Source organism: Dunckerocampus dactyliophorus, chromosome 8 (assembly GCF_027744805.1).
Source record: "Dunckerocampus dactyliophorus isolate RoL2022-P2 chromosome 8, RoL_Ddac_1.1, whole genome shotgun sequence".
In the NCBI taxonomy this organism is placed as follows: Eukaryota; Metazoa; Chordata; class Actinopteri; order Syngnathiformes; family Syngnathidae; genus Dunckerocampus; species Dunckerocampus dactyliophorus.
The window spans coordinates 19,131,452-19,150,773 of NC_072826.1; the positions used below are offsets into that span (position 1 = coordinate 19,131,452).

At 39.5% G+C, this 19,322-nt stretch overlaps 1 protein-coding gene across 1 annotated transcript; it reads right to left on the minus strand.

Moving 5' to 3' along the window:
• Positions 1–324: 324 nt before the first annotated feature.
• LOC129186339 (taste receptor type 1 member 3) lies at positions 325–17,376 on the minus strand. The gene is made up of 8 exons (XM_054784514.1): positions 17,180–17,376; positions 16,796–17,096; positions 10,686–11,042; positions 10,208–10,609; positions 9,930–10,133; positions 6,924–7,044; positions 1,673–2,043; positions 325–1,608 (listed from the first exon to the last, which is right to left on the minus strand). Exons 1-8 carry the CDS (start codon positions 17,374–17,376, stop codon positions 1,021–1,023), a joined length of 2,541 nt encoding a protein of 846 aa, XP_054640489.1. The 3' UTR covers positions 325–1,020.
• Positions 17,377–19,322: the final 1,946 nt, after the last annotated feature.

A 19,322-nucleotide genomic window follows, 5' to 3' on the forward strand; every position in this document is an offset into this window, starting at 1 on the left:
GGTTATCTAGTATACTTGTAATGGAGATTTAACTAAACCGAACACGAATCATTTGAAAAGCGATTAAAAAAACAGTATAATGCCGCCAATTGCATGCGGTCTTCTCAGGTGTAAAAACATTAACAGACTTAGGAGAATCACCTCCCTGGACTTGTTTATTTGAAAAAAAGCAAACATACACAATGTTGGCTGTAATAGGTGGCCATTGGTAGCACACATCATCTGCATAGAAGATGGATGGATGGATGGATGGATGGTAGTACACGTGAGCAAAAATGGCCACGTTACTTGACAATTACTATCATGCATGATGTAGACCCAGGACATAGATACAATTTTATGTACATCACTTTTGCAGCACACAGGTGTAAGCTAACACATGGAAATATATTACATTTTGCATTAACCCTATCAGCATTTCAGTCAGTGGTTGCCCAACTTTTTACCCCCAAATACCACCACTACCACTTGCCTTACAGTCAGGGGATTTAGGTTCAAATCCCCATCAGAACATCGCCTTGTGGAGTTTGCATGTTCTCCCCAATGCTTCTGTGAGTTTTATCCAGGTTGCCTATCGTAGCTTTTTAAAAAAAATATATTTTAGACTCTAAATTGTGAAAGATGTGAATGATTGTTTTTCTGTATGTGCCCTGTAATTGACTGGCCACCAGTTGAGGATGTACCCCTCCTCTTGCCACAAAATAGGCTCCAGGACAAGCTCGAGCGCACCTGCGACCCTAAGGAGGACACACAGTATATGAACTGGATGGCTGGATGGACAGTATATTTCTAATAGAATTGTATTTTGATTGTTCTTGTGTACAGTGGCAGAGAGTGACCAGGAGTGGATCACTAGACATTTCAGGTATCAAATTATTGCCACCATTATGTGAGTAATGGTCTCACCTTGGCCACCCCAATGAAAAATTTCTGGCTTCGACACTACTTGTGTTCCACTTGATAGAGGCCGCCAATTCCAGTGGTACACGTACCACAGCTTGAGAATTATAAAATTTTAGGTTATTTGCCCTGCTGTGGCTGTGGATCCTCCTTGGCCGATGTCAGCGGAGCTCCCTCCAGAAAGGTACAGAAGTATTCTGATGTATTGAGCCCAGGTTTTCTCAACAGAAGGTAACATTTTGGGAAATAGTAAGCTGCCACGAGTCCAAAGTTGCTCATCAGATTAAAGGAAATCAGAGCAAAAAGCTTATTCTTTTTACCCAGACCTATGTATATTGGAATAAAGGTCCCCCAAATCACGCAATAGCTTAACGTGGAAAAGGTGATGTCCCTGGCGAGGTTATACTGATGAGGAGGTTTCACCGCCAGGAAAGTGCACATGAACGACACAAGGGCCAATACAAAGTTGAAGCTTTGCATCAAGCCCAGTCCAAAAGTGGGTATGACTGGGCATGACAAGAAGGTTCTCAAGAAGTCAATTTTCATGTTTGCCACATACGCCGACAGCAAGGTGCTTTCTTGGCTGTACCAGACGCAGAAACAGGCTTGCACAGCCCAACAGATGATCACAAACAGCCCACAAGCAGGTCCTTTCAGTATTTTCAGATGAGGAGCGGCCTTGTCATGGAATTCTGTTAGAAAGAATATCTGCACAAGGAGAGATGTTTAAAATACTTAGGTTTTTCTTCTGTTTGCAAATGTCTGTTCTCACCTGCAAGGAAATGGAGGCAATAACGGAGAGGGCAAGCGTTTGTAAAATGGAGATGAGAGGCAGCTGAAGACGACACACCAAATCCCCCGGCTGATCCAGGAAGAGTGCCACGCTGAGGCAGGCTCCCATCAGGCTGAAAAGCACAAGAAAGCTCCAGGGTCCACCAGAGGCCGCCACAATGGGGGTCCGCCGATGCCGCAGGAAGACGAGGGCCACTGCACCCTGACATAGCAGCAGCAGCAGCCCGCCCAACACCACTTCCAGTGCTTCAGGTATGTCCCAGGACAAAACCTCAAAGGTGGGTTTAGTGCAGTTAGTACTTCTGGTCTGGGACCACTGGCCCTCTGGACACTGGGTACACTGGATGTCCTCTAGCAATTGGAAATCACACTTTATTAACAAGGAAATTCTTAAACATTTTAATGCATATTTGTGAAAGGATGGCATTTTGAGAAATTGACAAATTCATGTCTGTTGTCCTCAACAAAAAATGATAAGAAAGATACAAAAAAAAAACACCCAAAAATTATATACACATAATACAGTAAATCTTGGTTAGCAGACGTCCCAGTTAGTGTGTTTTTTTTGGTTAACATCAAAAAGGTATGCCAAAATTTTGCCTCATTATCCAGTTGGCCGACAATATGGCACGCATCTTGTTGTGTTATTAATACACTGCGTGAGTCCAACTGTGTTCTTACTGTATTTTTATCACAAAACGTCCTTGCTAGCAGCCTATTAGCTTGAAACAGAAACCAGAATTCAACTCTTTGGCCCGTCTATCAGTGGCTAAGTAGTAACTAACACAGTTACACCATAAGTCTCCAAAACGTTAACAGAAAACACGTATTTATAGTTTTGGAATTATTGTTTTACATACATTAAAAAATCATAAATGACAAATGAAAGGGATAAATTAATATTAAAGGTTGCTTTTACCTGCACTGAAGACGTGATTGTTGACAAAGACATGATGTGGCAACAAGATCAACACAGACACCCCCTTCGTGTTTTGTCATGAGTTATTTCTTGAATTCAGTAGTGTTTCCCTTTCACTCATTGTATGTATTTATATGCATTTCGCATTTGTTTTGTGCATGTAAAACTATAATTGTAAAACTATAAAAACGTGTTGTGTGAACATTTTTGGCTTTCTGGAACTGATTAATTGGTAATGGTAATGGTTTGGCTTATTTCGAACATGCATACAGTTTACATTGAATGCTTCATTTTGCAATTCACAATTCCACATGTCCAAATTATTCTTCTTCCATAGAATCAAAGCAATTATTATGATTATTATTTTACAAAAAAACAAAAAAGTTGTTCCTTTTTCCCGTTGTTGTCCAGATCCACTTCCAGGTCTTCCTATCCTGCTGTCCTTCATGTTTTACTGTGAGTGTCATTGAATGCAGATACTTGGCTTCCTAATTCCAATACTTTTGTTGAGCAAGCCCTTGCAACGATGATATAAAATGTTATTGAATGTAATCCTTCTAACTGCATGGTTCTTTCTTTGTGGGTTATATCCTCCATTTTCCTTGTTGTCATGGTAATATGATCTTTCATATGTATTCAGATTGTTGATATCTTTGACAACAAGCACTCTTGCTTCTATTGGTCCTCCATTTAGCTTGATGTAGATTTTGCCGTTGGCGCACCAAGTGCTTTGTATCTTTCCCTCAAATCTCATGCTTTCTTGGCGATGTCAGATGCTCATTCATGTAGACGTTTGTACCTTTCCGCTTCTTTCCCTGTTTCAGCAGTGCGGTTTTGAATTCCCTGTTGGTAAACTTAACGATGATGACGGGTGTGGTGTTGTTTCTACCATACAGTGGGATCCAAGTATCGATGGTGTTGATACTAACATACAACAACTTTGATCGGAGGAAGTTGGCAATTTGTTGCTTAGTTGAAAGAACATCCATTCCATCTGGTCTTTTGACCTGGGTGTAATTCAGAGCCCTGTGAGGGTCACATTGTTCATTCTTGTGTACTGATCCATCTCCTCAATGATAGTTCTCATTTGCTCAGTGATTTTCCTTTGCTTCTTTCTCTTCTTCAAGAGTGGTGCACAAGGTAGCATTGTCTTCCAATAGTGCCTTGATATAATTCTTTAGAACCTTTATCATTGCATAATGCTCTATTTTCTTCCATAGGGTTTTTAACCTCCTTAAGAGCAGCGCGCAAGGCATTTCCTGCTTCAAGGCGTGTAATAACATCAAATTTTTGCTCTTGAGAATATTGTTGAGTTCTGGAACAGATTTTTCATTTGAGGTGTCTACCTCCTCATCCGACAGCCAGACTGGCCCTGACTAAAGGTAAAATGTACAGCATATATGTACCACTCTTAAAAAAAGCCCACAATTTTTTATGTTTATGTCTTTCTAGTGTTTGTTCGTCAAGCATTGAAATTTTGCACCTTGTTCGGCGGTCCTTGAACGAACGCACCACTGTTGCTGTGAGACGCAAAATTGCAACTTATACTTATGTGTCATTATTCAACTTATATATACGGTACTTATATAACTAATATGGTCATTCGTGGTGAGTACCTATACATTTTATAATTTCAAATTAGTTGAATAAGGTGTGAGTCTTATTTAAGAGAAATGGGGCAGGGTGCTGGAGCTGAATCTAATCTCGTAATTACAGCAGTCACTCTTATTGCAAATGTTGATCAGAAATCAGTGGAGAAAGAGAGATGTTTATGGGTGTCTCTAGGGATGTAACAATATGAACATTTCATATTACAATTATCGTGACCAAAATTATCATGGTTATCATTATTACCGCGGTGTTGTTGAATGTGCTCAAAATATTTAAAAAATACTGATACACACACTGAAGACTATTAACAAAGTTTTATTAAGAGTATTAACAAAAAACACACAAAATAATACACACAATATAGTAGTTGTAGTTATGTAGTTGTGGCAGCTGTAGCCTGCTGCATGCCCACTCTGTAAATAAGGGAAAATCAGATATATTAGTAGTAGTAGTAGTAGTAGTAGTATTATTACATGATGATGATTATTATCATCTACAACACACACACACACAAACAGACAGTAACATTACTCCTGTAAACACAAAACATGTTGCAGTGTTTCCATTTGGATTTGTTTTTAACATGGAATGATTTTATTCTCAAAATTAACTGCATCTATGTCAGCCTTTCTGTCTCACTCGATGCATCTGCCGGAATTCAGAAGCAGAGTAAGCAATAATGAAGTTGCAGTAGTCATACACAGCAGAAACCCACAGAAATAATAACACATTTTGCTCTGCTCTGCTGTATGTCGTTTACAGAAACATACATGTCTTGTACACACACCACTCTCTGTCGCCAATCGCGCCAAATAACATCTAGGCCTATATTTTACAGGACTACCATTGGCTAACACTTATGTTTCCTTTATTGGCAAACTATAGGAACATTTGACAGACAAACCATGCATTCATTTACAAGTTTACTTACCTTACAATCACTAAAAAGTTGTGAACGGTGGTCACGGAAATGGCTCATCATATTGGAAGTGTTACTCCCCTTTGTTGGGACTTTTTTTGATTGTCTTAAATTTTTGTCTCGTCGGAATCCTTTGCAAATCCAAAATATGTCCAGACATCAGATCTTGTTCTGCTCAGGAGCGCTGTTTGCGGCCATGTTACCTTCCGCCATGTTTTCTACGAGCCAAACATTGCAAACTGCACACGTGCGTCCACTTGTGCTGCTGCTCTAGGAAGTGAATTAATCAAAGCGGTTATTGGGGGTGTCACAAGAGCTCATGTCACAAGATCTAGCACAGGGGTAGGGAACCTATGGCTCAGGAGCCAGATGTGGCTCTTTTGACTGCATCTGGCTCTCACACATTTCTTAATAGATAAAAATTATTTATTAATTTTTTTTTTCCACTGACATTTTAAAGTAAAACACTACAAAAATCACAGTGTTACAAATAAAGTTCAAAATGTAAGACTTTCTTATGCATTTTAATCTAGCCATCCGTTTTCTACCGCAGTGCAGGTGGCTACAACCAAGTGCCAGCTGTCTTTCAGATATTTTCCGGGTAAGACACCAAAACTCGATTATTACTGGATAAGCGGTAGCCTGCCCGGGGTCTTTGAAAGGTCAAGAAGTACTGTAAAATGAACTCGATAAATTTGCCGGGCTCCATATATTGTTATGTGCATGCATGTCTGTTTTCCTTGTCTCTTGTCTGCAAACAGGCAGGAACAGAGTTCACTCTGTGCATTGGTTCAGCACCTAAAAGCTTCATAGACCAATGGTGCTTCATAGAAGAAATAGAACAATGGCGTTTCATAGAGCAACGGCGAAGAGAGTGAGACCTCTTGTCAGTCATACTGTACAATTGCTTTGTCACTGTGGGGGGAGGTGGAGCTGTTAGCATATACACACAGCAAAAGAGTGGAGCTTTTAAACATATCTACCCGACCCAGTTTTCCTATCTGGGGAAAAAAAGTACAAATGTAGATAATTCGTCCCGACAGTCTACACTCACTGAGAGGTCTTCTCTCAAATGCAAACATAACAGTGCAAAATGGTGTGCTTTCACAGAAAGTCATTGCCAAAGAAATGCTGCTTTTTAAGACAGCTCAAAAGCCAGCATTTCAAGAAATGTTGTAAACGTTTGACAGACCGTATGAATCGTCTGAGAAAAGCACATGTCACAAAAGGCAATTCCACAACTTTAGAGAGTGAAAAATGACATATTAAAGGAAATATTGCATTATTATCACATATTGTTATTATTTATTATTAATTAATTATATATTACTGTAACAGTGGTTTATTTGGTCTCAGAAATATTGACAATAATATCATTTAGCATCAATTTGTGGGAAAATAAACAAAATGCACCTGCATTGTTTTGTGATGCGGTTAAATGAAAAAGTTTGTCGAGTCAAATTTTTTCATTGCACTATTCTTAAAATTCATGTTAAAATCTCATCCCCTCATATTCTCGTGGACCCAATCTCGTGCATTGTCACGTTTCGCAAGTTGCATGTCAAGTGACATGGTTGTCAATTACGGTTTTACAATGATTTTAATTTGAAACGGTAATACTAACCGTCGGGAGTTTTACCACGGTTAATCATGAATACTGGTAATCTTGACATCACTAGGTGTCTCAATTACTAGCAATCTTTCCTCATTCGCTGGTTGGCCCTGAACGGAACAACTGCAAAAAAATATCTATTGTATATTATTTAAATGAACGAACTTTACCGTGGTTGGCCTGATAAGTGCCGGGCAAACAGTCAATGCAATCGAAACAGCACGAATGAAAGCCTTTGACTCTCCGCACCTGGCCGCTGCCACATTCCGCTGAACAGGTGGATTCAGGGATCTGCAAAAGTGGTAACATCACAATCATTTTTAAGGAACTTGGATTAGGGGGAACCAGATCAAATGCTCTTGCGGATGGTACTTGGCCCACGGGATGTAGGTTACCCACCCCTGATAAGTTTAGGTGATAGGTCACTTTTTAATTATGTCATAAGAGTAATATGTGTACAGCCTGTTTATAGAATTGAATGTTTTTATCGTCATTTGAACAGGTACAACGAAATTGAAGGTTCATTCTCCTAAGGTGCTGTTAAAAAAAAGGATATACGCATGCACATCACATGATAATTTATGAGCACCAAACGTGAGAAAAATCTATTATGTCTTTAACTTGCTTGCATTACTTTTGATAGAAGAGGCACTCAAATGTTTGCTTTGACGTTCTGGGTTTTTATGACGTCTTGGAAAAAAAACGTCCTTTTTCGTGGACATGATACCGCCTCAAACCCGCTCCTAGCTAGATGAGCTCGTTTTGTGTGCACTCCTGATGAAAATTTTAAGACCACTTGAAAAATTGCAAGAATTTACATTTTTCACTGTTGGATCCAAAGGAGGTTCTAAGTAGAGCTTAAAAATGACAAAAAGAAGCATCTGATTTTAAGAAAAAAAAAAAACAAAACGCTGGCTTTTCCTTTGTGGAAGGACATCAGTGACAAGCACCTCGCAGCTCATGCACGTCCCAACCCCTTCCAAGATGCAGCGGTACTGCAAGTGCCTCCCGTACGACATTTCTATTTCTAATATTGATTTTATGTCATTGTTTTTTGTATTTTTCATCATGACTGAGCCTCAACTGCCTCCCCTGACTGCACATCACTGGCCAGTTGGATCTGCCAGCTCAGGGCTTGTGAAATTTCCTTGGGTCCACCACTTGGCTAGTTTTATTCCATAACCCTCAGTATATTTTAAAAAGTTAAAGTGACTGTCTTACTGTGTCCGACCTCAGCAGCAATGGCGCACTGCGAGAGGCCTTGCTTACACTCAACTCAACAAACCAACCGTGTTCAAAGACAGAAAGCTTTTTTGCCTCAAGAGATCATGACAGTGTGAATATGTGACTCACTGAATCCACATTTTGGCTTTTAAAGGCTGTTGTCTTAAACTTTTGATCAGCCGATGAACAGCCTATTTCAGTTGAATAGTTGTTTGCATGCCCTGCGATTGGCTGGCAACCAGTCCAGGGTACACCCTGCCTCTTGCCTGAAGTCAGCTGGGATAGGCTCCAGCATACCCGTGCGACCCTAATTACGATAAGCGGCATAGAAAACGGATGGATAGTTGTTTGCAATAAATTGCTCACTCTGATTTTTTTTTTTTTGTCTCACTCCCATTTCTTCTTTTTGCATTTAGAAGCTCTGCTCAGAACCTCCTTAAGATCCAACAGTGCAAAATGTAAATTACATTTTTCAACTGGTCTTAAAATTTTGATCTGGCGTTTATATACCCACTTGACAATCTTAAAATAAAGCCAGGAGCTCTTCTAACTATCCAGACGTGAAAGCTGTAAGCTTTATCATTAAGTTTTTCTTCAGCGAATAGGCTAACCCAGCATTATGTTAAAATTTGGGATGCTCCGATCAACATCAGCTGATTTCCGTGAGAATCATGTGATCGGCTTATGTCAATAAATGCCTTTCAACGGCAATCACAAGAACTGATCACATGTGGCTAGCACTATTGCAGGCCATAGCGATCCTTTCGTGCAGTGTAGTGTCTTGACTTAACTAATCATCTTGGGCAGCGTCTGCCTCCCACTTTCCTTCAAAACAAACACAATCACGTCTGCCACGTGGAACTTAACTGCCAACACATGCCACGAAAAATATCTTGCGGGGTTAGCACGTTAAAAAGCTTTAATTTAATATGGCATTTTAAGAACAAACACTTGAAGGAGTATGGTTAGTTTTAAAGGCTCATGGTGTGATCATCAGTCAAACGGCAGCTAAAGCAGCCATGTGGACAACACTCGACCGTATGTGCGTGACAGTCAGAAGGCTAAGCAAATAACCCGAAAATAATTGAATTCATTGGATGAGATGACCAGCCTTTGTCACCGGTGGAAGACACCGGGTTCGCTGAGTGCTCTCTCACTTACCTGGAAGTCCTGGTAGAGCTCCACCAATGTACTCTCACCCTCTGTAAGTTTCACAAGTGATATATATTCTCTTTAAAAAATAAGTAAAATCTAAAGTCTGAATTAAGGTGATTTTATGCTTCCTTTTTTCATATTAAATAGCCAGTAGCAGGGGTGAAGCCATCAATTCTGGGTATCATTAAAAAAAAAAAAAATAAATAAATCACGTTGCCCCCGGCCATTAATTAATTACTAATTTTATTAGAAATTAACTATTTTGGGCCCCCTGGCAGTCAAGCAACCTTGGAATTGTCCTGACTTTTCCCCTTTCTACAGATCACCTGGCCAATAGCACTCATCAGAAATAAATTGAAAAATGTATAATTAATCCATGTGATCGATATCGGACAATTTCAGTCCAGAATAATCGGAATCGGCAGCATAAAACCCTGATCGGAGCATCCCTAGTTTAGATGTGAGTGTAATGTCAGCACGGTAGCTCCCATAGCTATGCTGGTGTTGCGTTTCTTTATGTTGTCCTGTCCCACGCCTTAATGTTATGTTGTTGTATGTGATATATGGAATCTGTTACATTGGACAGGTGCAGTGTTATGGTGTATATGTAAAAAAGGGGATAAAGTTCACAATAGTGGTTCTTGTAGACACACTCTGGACAAACATAGCTCATTAGCATTTGAAACTGTCTAAATTCCACCATCAAGTTTAGATTTTACATAACACACTAACAATACACTACTGTGGGACCTAATAGTAAAAATTGCATAATATGAGACCAGTAATAATTACTGTACCTGAGAGTCTTCAGTATGCCATTTGAAAAGAGATTTGTTGATGGACAGTTCTTGGTAGAAACTTCCAACAACAGCAAAATCCAGTTGCAACTTTTTCCAGATCCATTCCACCACGGTGAATCCTATATTGGGATTGCCGTTGTTGTCAAACAATAAATGTGTGCCGTTAATGTCAAAAGACATGTTACGTAAAACCCTCAAGAGCTGCAATAAAACAACAATACTTAGGTTAAAACAGAAAGTCCTCTAGTCACTCTCAAGAAAGACTAAAGCTTCACCTTCCATGGAAGAATTTTGGTCTCCGTATCCCAGTTGCACGAGCTTGAACTACAGCGCAGCATGTTATGCAATGCCTGTGCCACACTGTAGATGGCAGCATACACCCGAAAAGATTCATGCTGCACTCCAGGATCCAGCACTAGGCTTATGTTTGCTGGTGTCAAGTTCCAACATTGTGGACAGGGATTGTGGAGCTCTGGCGCTACAGGCTTCATCTTCTCCTCACTCAGTTTGGTGAGGAGCACCTCTGTGTAGGCCGGTAGCAGATCCAGGCTCCGTGTTGTGTCAACGAATCCGATGACGGTACCGATTTTCTGGATGCCAGGGAGGGAAGTCAGTAGATTATGAACCACCCAACTTGTGCTGGCAATCCACACACCTGTTATGTTCCTTTTGATCACCTTGAATAAAGGGAATGGTGGGTAGTTAGTTTCATTAGCTTGTCATGATAGTTTTTACTCTTTAGTCTTTACTCGCCTCTGTAAAAAAAACTGCAGCTGGCTCTGGAAGAGAAAACACCACCACCACTTTGACCTTGGTGGTTTGGATATTGTCCACAATGGTTTGTATTGTGGCTGCAGGGTCAGAGTACACAGGAATCAGCCCCTTGTAGGCCACGCACACGGACATGGTCCCAGCTAGTTTGGTGAATTCCTGTGTTCCCTGTTGTCCGTACTCTTCGTCGCTGCCCACCACTGCCACCCAGTTCCACCCAAACTCCTTCAGCAGAAGCGCCATGAGATCCACTTGCCATTTGTCGCTGGGCACTGTGCGTAAAAAGGACGGGTAGATGTGCTTGTTGCTGAATTTGTCGCTGGTGGCACCAAAGCTGATCTGAAACCAGAATAGTCATATACAAAGGTAAACACTTTTGTTCTTGTTGTAACCACGGTGTGGTGACTTTTGTTAATGTATGGTTGGGTATGAAAAAGTGACACTCAAACCTGGGCTTGTCAGAAGATACAGATTTGCTCCAGGTGGATAGGTTGGAGTCAGACAAAATCTTGACCAAACGTGGTACAACACAAATATTTATTGATGGTCAATAAGTATAGTGGTACCTCGATACGTTGTGATCATGCAATGCATTGTGGGCCGCAGGCGCTATTTTAGGTTGTCTATATCAGAGTTGTGAGAGATACAGTACATGACGTAAGAAACACATGGACCGCTCAAAAGAGAAAAGCGATGGACCGTACTGAAACAAGGGTGCAAGTCCTCCAAATTTTATGGCTTAAAGAGAAGACCTTCATCATTTCAGAAGTATGTAAATGTGACGGGAGTGGCTACGTCATCCATCGGCTGCTTAGCATGCTACTACAGTTCCCGTGCAAAAGTCTATCAACCCGGTCGCGCATTCAGGGTGACACTCTGTGTTTCTGCCTGTCTCATTTTACATCCACAACACTCATTTGTGGTTCCAACAACAACACAAAAGCATTCAAACTTCGTGTAGCATGTTCGTGGCATCCTGAGTCAAACATAGCACATGTCACCACCTCGCTGGCGCACTTCTGTGACGTCACTGCCGCCAGTAGTTTTGTTTTTTTTCCACTTTCTATATTAAACGGCAAGGTACATGTTTATTGGTTATAGAACGTTGATATTTAGTTTGATATATTTGAATGTGAATAATAAACAAAAAGTGCACAATTGTAAAAATTGTGAATTTGACCCCAAAATAATCAAATAAATGAATAAAGGAAACAGTCAGTCAGTGTTAAAGTCAATAAGTCAGTGTCCATCTACCAGGGTAGTATGATTTTGTTTTGTCTTATCTGTATGAAGAGATAGGTATATTCCTTCCAGCTGTATCGTGAAGCAACTGCTCATGTCACACCCTCCACATGTGCAGGGGCGTATTTACAGTAGTCATTTGGGGGCCCAAGGCAAACCCAGTCATTGGGGCTCTCCACATCTTTGTACTGCACGGACAAAAGTTTTATTATTTCAATTTAATTAAATAAAAAAGTGAGTATGTAATTTAGGCCCCTTTTTCCTTGCTTTTGAAATCAGTTATCTGTCATCTTAAGTTGCTAGTTACACTGACATGTTTATAAACTCCTGATCAAAATCTTAAGACCATTTGAAAAATTGCTAGAATTTGCATTTTGCGTATTTGGATCTTAATGGGGTTTTAAGTAGAGCTACAATATGCAAAAACAAGAAGGGGGAGTGAGACAAAAAACATTTGTAACTTGTAATTTAAATGAAAAAAAATGAAGGTTGTTTATCACCTGATCAAAAGACCACAGGCTATAAAAAACAAAATCTGCTCAAAAAGTTCATTTTCTGTCAGGCATTCACACTGTCATGCCCTCCTGATGGCTAAAGCTAAGAAGCTTTCTCTTTTTGAACGTGGCCAGGGAGCATCAAACATGGGACATTGAAAGGTGGAAAAAAGTTTTATTTTCTGATGAAAAAAAATGTAACCTTGACGGTCCAGATGGCTTCCAACGTTACTGGCGTGACAAGGAGATCCCACCTGAGATGTTTTCTACCCAGCACAGTGGTGGTGGTGGGGGGGGGGGGGGGGGGTCCATCATGATCTGGGGTGCTTTTTCATTAAGTGGAACACTGGAGCTTCAGGTGGTGCAGGGTTGTCAAAAGACGGATGCTTACGTGTAGATGTTGCAGCGGGCATCCCTCATGACTGAGGGCCCTCGTCTGTGTGGTAACAGCTGGGTTTTTCAACAGGACAACACTGCAGTTCACAATGCTCGCTTGACAAAGGACTTCTTCAGGGAGAATAACATCACTCTTTTGGACAATCCTGCATTTTCCCCTCATTTAAATCCCATAGAGAACATTTGGGGATGGATGGCAAGGGAAGTTTATAAAAATAGCCATCAGTTCCAGACAGTTGATGCCCTTCGTGAAGCCATCTTCACCACTTGGAGCAATGTTCCCACTAGCCTCCTGGAAACACTCACATCAAGCATGCCCAAACCAATTTTTGAAGTGATTAACAAGAACGATAGAGCTACTCATTACTGAGTCCTATTGAGAAAAATTTTTGTTCTGGTTTGGAGAGTTTTTTGTTATTTTTTTAAGCAATGGTTTAAAACTTTTGATCAGCTGATAAACAGCCTATTTCAGTTTAATTGTTGTTGTCAATAAATTACTTTTTCAAAGTGTTTTTTGTCTCACTCTCCCTTCTGGCTTTTGCGTATTGTAGCTCTACTTAAAACCTCATTATTAGTATTTTTTTTTTTTTCGTGTTTAAAATACCATTTTCACGTATTTCATGTGATTTTGTCCTCAGTTTTGCTCTTGTCGCATATTAGGTTGACTATATTGTAAATCACCCCACTACCACAATATACTTCAGGATTTAAAATAAAGACATAAATTATTAAATTAGTAATGAATTAATTTAAAATAATATATTTTTTTAATAAATATATTAAATCATTTGTATTCTTTATTCTATGATATGAAATACACTACTTTTTAAAACTGATCAGACACATTCGGTGAATTTGCAAAGTATCAGTATCGGATCGATATCGCCGTTACCAGCATTAATTTTAATCAGTATCAGATTGGAAACGAAATCAGTGGTATCGCACATCCTTGTCATCCTCACTGTGTGTGTGGGATACATGCGCGCCCAACTGGCCAAAGTGGGAATTACACCAATACTAATACTAATGCATAGTTACTGTAAATTATGTGATCTTACTTGTTAGTAAAACTAATGTGTTACACCGTGAATGACATGTGTGGCGCCACCTATAGGTTGTGGTTAAAATGCTTTGGAAGACACGCTAGCATACATGTAATACAGATATGTATTATATATTATATATATATATATATATATATATATATATATATACTGTATATATATATATATATATATATATATATATATATATATATATATATATATATATATATATATATATCTGTATTATAATACAGATTGCGTATCTTGCTTGCTGCTGTAACAAGTGAATTTCTCCGCTGTGGGATAAATAAAGTACAAATACAAATACAAATACAAACACAAATACAAATACATATTCCCAAAGTTTTATAATCATTATACAAATGATCAATGACGTATGGACAATTAGTTGCCCCTTTTTGGCGCCCAAGTTTTTCGACCCATCTTGCTCAAAATGTACATGTATATCTATATGACAAGAGTGCGCAAGTGGTTTTAGTTATCTGCTGCAAAAATGTTAGTAGATCCCAAGTTTTGAACTGAACTTGTGGTCTGTCTGATGTCATTCATGGGCCGAATTTGGTCCTTGGACCGCCCATGGAATAGCTCTGCCCAATGTCAAAGTGTTCTTTTCCTTTGAGCAAAACGCGCCCAAAAAAGTCATTGAACACACTCTGAATAGTCCCTAAAACACCTTTTGGCACTTTTGAAATTGTTCGGATATTTTGGTGGTGTGATCACATAATCATCAAACATTTTGTTGCATATAGTCCACAGCAGGGGTACTAAATTTCAAATAGGTCCAGTTACATAAAATTTCCTCAAGCAAAAGTCTGGAGTGCCATTTCACACTGCCGCTTTTTATGAGTGCCACGGTCTCTGAGCGTATGAGACAAACTGGTTTTGTGCTTCCGGAGGGAACAATGAACATAATTGAGTCTTGTCCATTCTGGCTTGAAAGCTCTATTTTTGCTGTCCACTTTTCTCTTCTTAGAGAGCGTCATGTGTATTTATTTTTCTTTTCGTCTTCCTGGCCTCCCTCTCCGTATCGTAGCGCTCTTATTTCCCCATGTGTCACTCATCGAACTGTCCTCTCTCACCCTACGTATCACTTGTTTTTTTTCTTCTTCCCTGTATCTCAGTAGTTCTTTCACGTCTCTCCCTTCACTCCTCTTTTTGTCTGTCACACAGAGTTTGACGCTCTTTTTGAAAAATGTCATTCTAACCATAACACGTCAACAGCGGTGCTCAATTCCAATGTCTCCAGCTAGCACACAGTCTCTGCGTCCTCTCCTCACCCTCACAACACTGCCTCATTCTCCACCAATCACAGGCAATGTTCCTTCCACCTCTGCCAACTTTTCAGTATGAAAAGTAGATATCGGCTGTCCTAGAATTCGGTATAAGACATCATCATCTAATCTGCAAACATTTGCATATGATGTTGTAAAAAGCATAACCTCGTAGGAGAGACAAAAAACTCAGTAAAAACAGAGCTCCACATCATGGTGGCTTATGACTGCCTTTGGGTGGCACGAACCTGTCAACAGCACCCGAGTGAGAACACAAACATGCAGAAAAATACGTGCTTTCACCATACTAGAAAAGTTCCCAACGACGCCAGAAAAAGTCGGTAGATTTGTCGCTAGTCGCTTTTGAGAAAATATGTCATCAAGGGGGGTTGGAATGTCACCAGATCTAGCGACTTGACAACACTGGTTCTTTCACGGACATCAGAACTCCAAACATCAACACAAAACACAAGCAGATTGTTCCTTTATGCACTTTTATGGTAAGCTCAAGCATATGCCAGATATTAAAGTAACGCAATATCCCTCGCCACTTTGCGCTTCAAATTTTGCAGCTTTACTATATGACGTTTTTTCAAAAATATATTAATTAATACATCATGCTGTTTTATGGTTGAATACAACCTATTATTAGTCAAAAAACATGCATATTTAAGCAAATTTCATGTAAATTTTGCCTAAATTAATCATCTTCAAGCATAAAAATGGCTAAAGGAACTAAAATACAAATACAATAAATTAAGAAGATGCATTCAAATTGTGAATGTACTATTGCACATTGGTCACTTGGTGTCAGTAATTTGGTGTTTTGGTAGTTTGGTGAGACAAGCACCAGACTTGATCTTTTTGCAGGTTTGAATTTTCTCACAACAGGCACAATGCTAACGTGTGAGTTCATATTATGTCTTATGTATGCCTTATATGTCTTATTTTCTCTTATTATGTCTACTATATTGGGTACTACGAGTGTAAAGGTGACTAAAGAGGGCTCTTATAATGTCAAAACCCATATTTAGAAGGTCATAAACAGGTTTTCTGTGCCCTAACTACAAAAATATACCATTTATAAATAATCCTACTTTGCGGAAATTCACTTATCACGGTCGGCTTCGGAAGCACGATAAGCAAGGGATTACTGTGATTACTTTTCCAGGTAACTAATTACATTTATGAAGGAGTAATTCTGTCACTAATTCAATTACTTTTTTGGGAATGTAACTAGTAACTTTAACTAATTACTTTTAAGTTATTTGACCAACACTGATTTAGAGTTGCAATGTTTAGCGCCTGGAATGCATAGACTTGATTGGCTAAATAGTATCATGTGCGATACACATCCGTATAGGACGGCGTCAGGGTCCGGAATCAGACCCCAGTCCGACAGTTGGTGACCTGTGGTCTACAGGGTCGTAAAATACCTAAATACCTTAAAGGTCATTGAAACTGTAATTTATCAAAACGAATTTCTTTTTTTTCTTTCTAGTTATGTAATGTGGTGATTGGTTAGAGTGAATTACTTTGCTAACATTTTAAAGCAAATAGTGTGCATATAATAACACATGATCAAAAGACATCAAGGTCTACGAGGACTTGAATAACGATACCTGTGGCATCAGAAAGAATCCCAGCAGTTTCCCAATGACCACCACCATTTCCGAGTTATAGGGCCCGATCACAGCCGCCACACTGGTCTCGTAGTTGGTGTAATTGCACTGCACAGATAGTGTGCTGTTGTTTTTGTTGGTCAGGAAGGAGAGAGTGGGCCTCACAATGACGGCGGCTTGTTTGCAGGTGTCGTAGATATCATATCCCAGCTTGATGCCAGGGAGCAGCGTTTGGTTGGCGTTTATCTCATCCACTGTGTATTTCATCACCAGCGCAAGGCCCAGTTCTAACTCATTCAAACTGAAGATAGTAAACAAAATAAGAAGCCCTGTTAGCAATACCACAATACATACTCTCATAAAGAATATGATATCCCAATCTACCGTTCACAGCTGATGTCATTCGGCTTGGTCCTCTGGCTAAGGTTGCTGGTCACCTCGTTGATGGAAAACAGCCCGCCCAGCATAATGTCCCCAGAAAGGTGAAAGATGCTGGTGGAAATATTCTGGAACCAAGCAGGTGAACTCACGCAGTAGGTCACTGTCCAGCACAGAACTAGGAGTTGAAAACATACAGCCATGTTTAGTAGAGAAGATGCAGAATTAGTCTGGAGGGACGAGATCAAAGTTTGTAGGTGTACCATGAAAGATTTCAGCATGCAAATTCACCTTTCAGGCGAGTCCATTATTGACTCCTCCCACTCCTGCTCAACAGAAAGTATTGGGTCAGGTGGAGGAGTGGTTGTCTCTCAAGCTAAAGGTAGTTGGTTTGATCCCCAGCACCAAAGAGCTTGTTGAATTGACCTTGAGCAAGTGAACCCCCAGTTGCTTCATCAGTAAGGATGGGCAGTAAAGATGGACTATTGGCTAAAATCAAAGGATTCATTGTTGTCTTTGAATTGGGTGGGATATTCTGTTGCTGAATGTTCTGAACTCCTCTTTCCATGCCAGTGTTGTATTTAGCAAAAGAATAAAGTGGATTTAGTATAACTTGCCATAGCTGATGAAATGTAATACTTCTTTCGACAGCAAACCAGTTGAGACTACAACCAACAGACAGACAAGTATCGCACTCCTTTAGTGTTTCCATTACATACTTGTCAACACTCCTGTTTTCACTGGGAAACTACCACATTTTGCCCTTTGTTCCCCGCGTCCTTCCATTTGAACAGTTTTCCATATTTTTCCCCGCCATTTCTCCCATATTTTAACTTTCATGAAAGAAAAAAATCATCTCCAGCTCTGCCAGTGCAGCACAGTCTCCGGTCCACTCGGCATAACATATTTTGGTAGCCGGTAGAGTCAGTCTGGAAAAGGTTATAAAGCCATTTCTAAAGCTTTGAGACTCCAGCGAACCACAGTGAGAGCCATTATCCACAAATGGCGAAAACATGGAACAGTGGTGAACCTTTCCAGGAGTGTCCGGCCAATCAAAATGACCCCAAGAGCGTAGGGAAGACTCATCCAAGAGGTCACAAAAGACCCCACAACAACATCCAAAGAACTGCAGGCCTCACTTGCCTCAGTTAAAGTCAGTGTTCATGACTCCACCATAAGAAAGACACTGGGCAAAAACGTCCTGCATGGCAGAGTACCAAGACAAAAAACAGTCACTGCTGAACAAAAAGAACATTAAGGCTCGTCTCAATTTTTGCCAGCAAACATCTTGATGACCCCCAAGACTTTTGGGAAAATGGTCTGACGAGACAAAAGATTAACTTTTTGGAAAGTGTGTGTCCCATTACATCTGGCATAAAAGTAACGGCGCATTTCAGAAAAAGAACATCATACCAACAGTAAAGTATGGTGGCGGCAGTGAATTGGTCTGGGGCTGTTTTGCTGCTTCAGGACCTGGAAGACTTGCTGTGATAAATGGCACCATGAATTCTTCTGTCCGGCCATCTATAATAATCAATAATCATAGTAATAACTTTCTTCTGAAGTATAATCTTCGTAAATGTTCTTCTCGTAATATTATGACTTCTTTGATATTTCAACTTTGTGCTACTAAAACGACGTTAGTTTTCCTCATAATGTTATGTTATTCTTATGAAACTACCTTTTCTCTTTAGATTAAAACTTTTTCTCTGAATATTTTGACTTTATTCTTGTTACTCCTAAAACATTCTTCTTAGGAATTTTCTTCTCGGATTTATGACTTTATTCCCATCATATTTAGACTTTATTTGCGTCATATTTTAAGTTTTTCCCCAAAATAATTTCCCTAAAATTACAACTTTATTTGTTGTTTTGTCTGTTTCTCGTTATATTATAACTTCAAAAAAAATATTTTTTTTATTTAATATTTCAACTTTATGCTGCTAAAGTTACAATATTTTTCCTGATAATATTATAACATCATTCTCATAAATTACTTTTTCTTGCTGGATTACAACTTTTTTCTCTTAATATTTGGGCTGTATTTTAAAATTAATTCAGATTTTTCAATTTTGCTGTTGTTGGTGTTTTTTTCTTTAGTTTTCTTGGTAAACTATATTCTTACAATGTGCCGCAGACCAATAAAAAA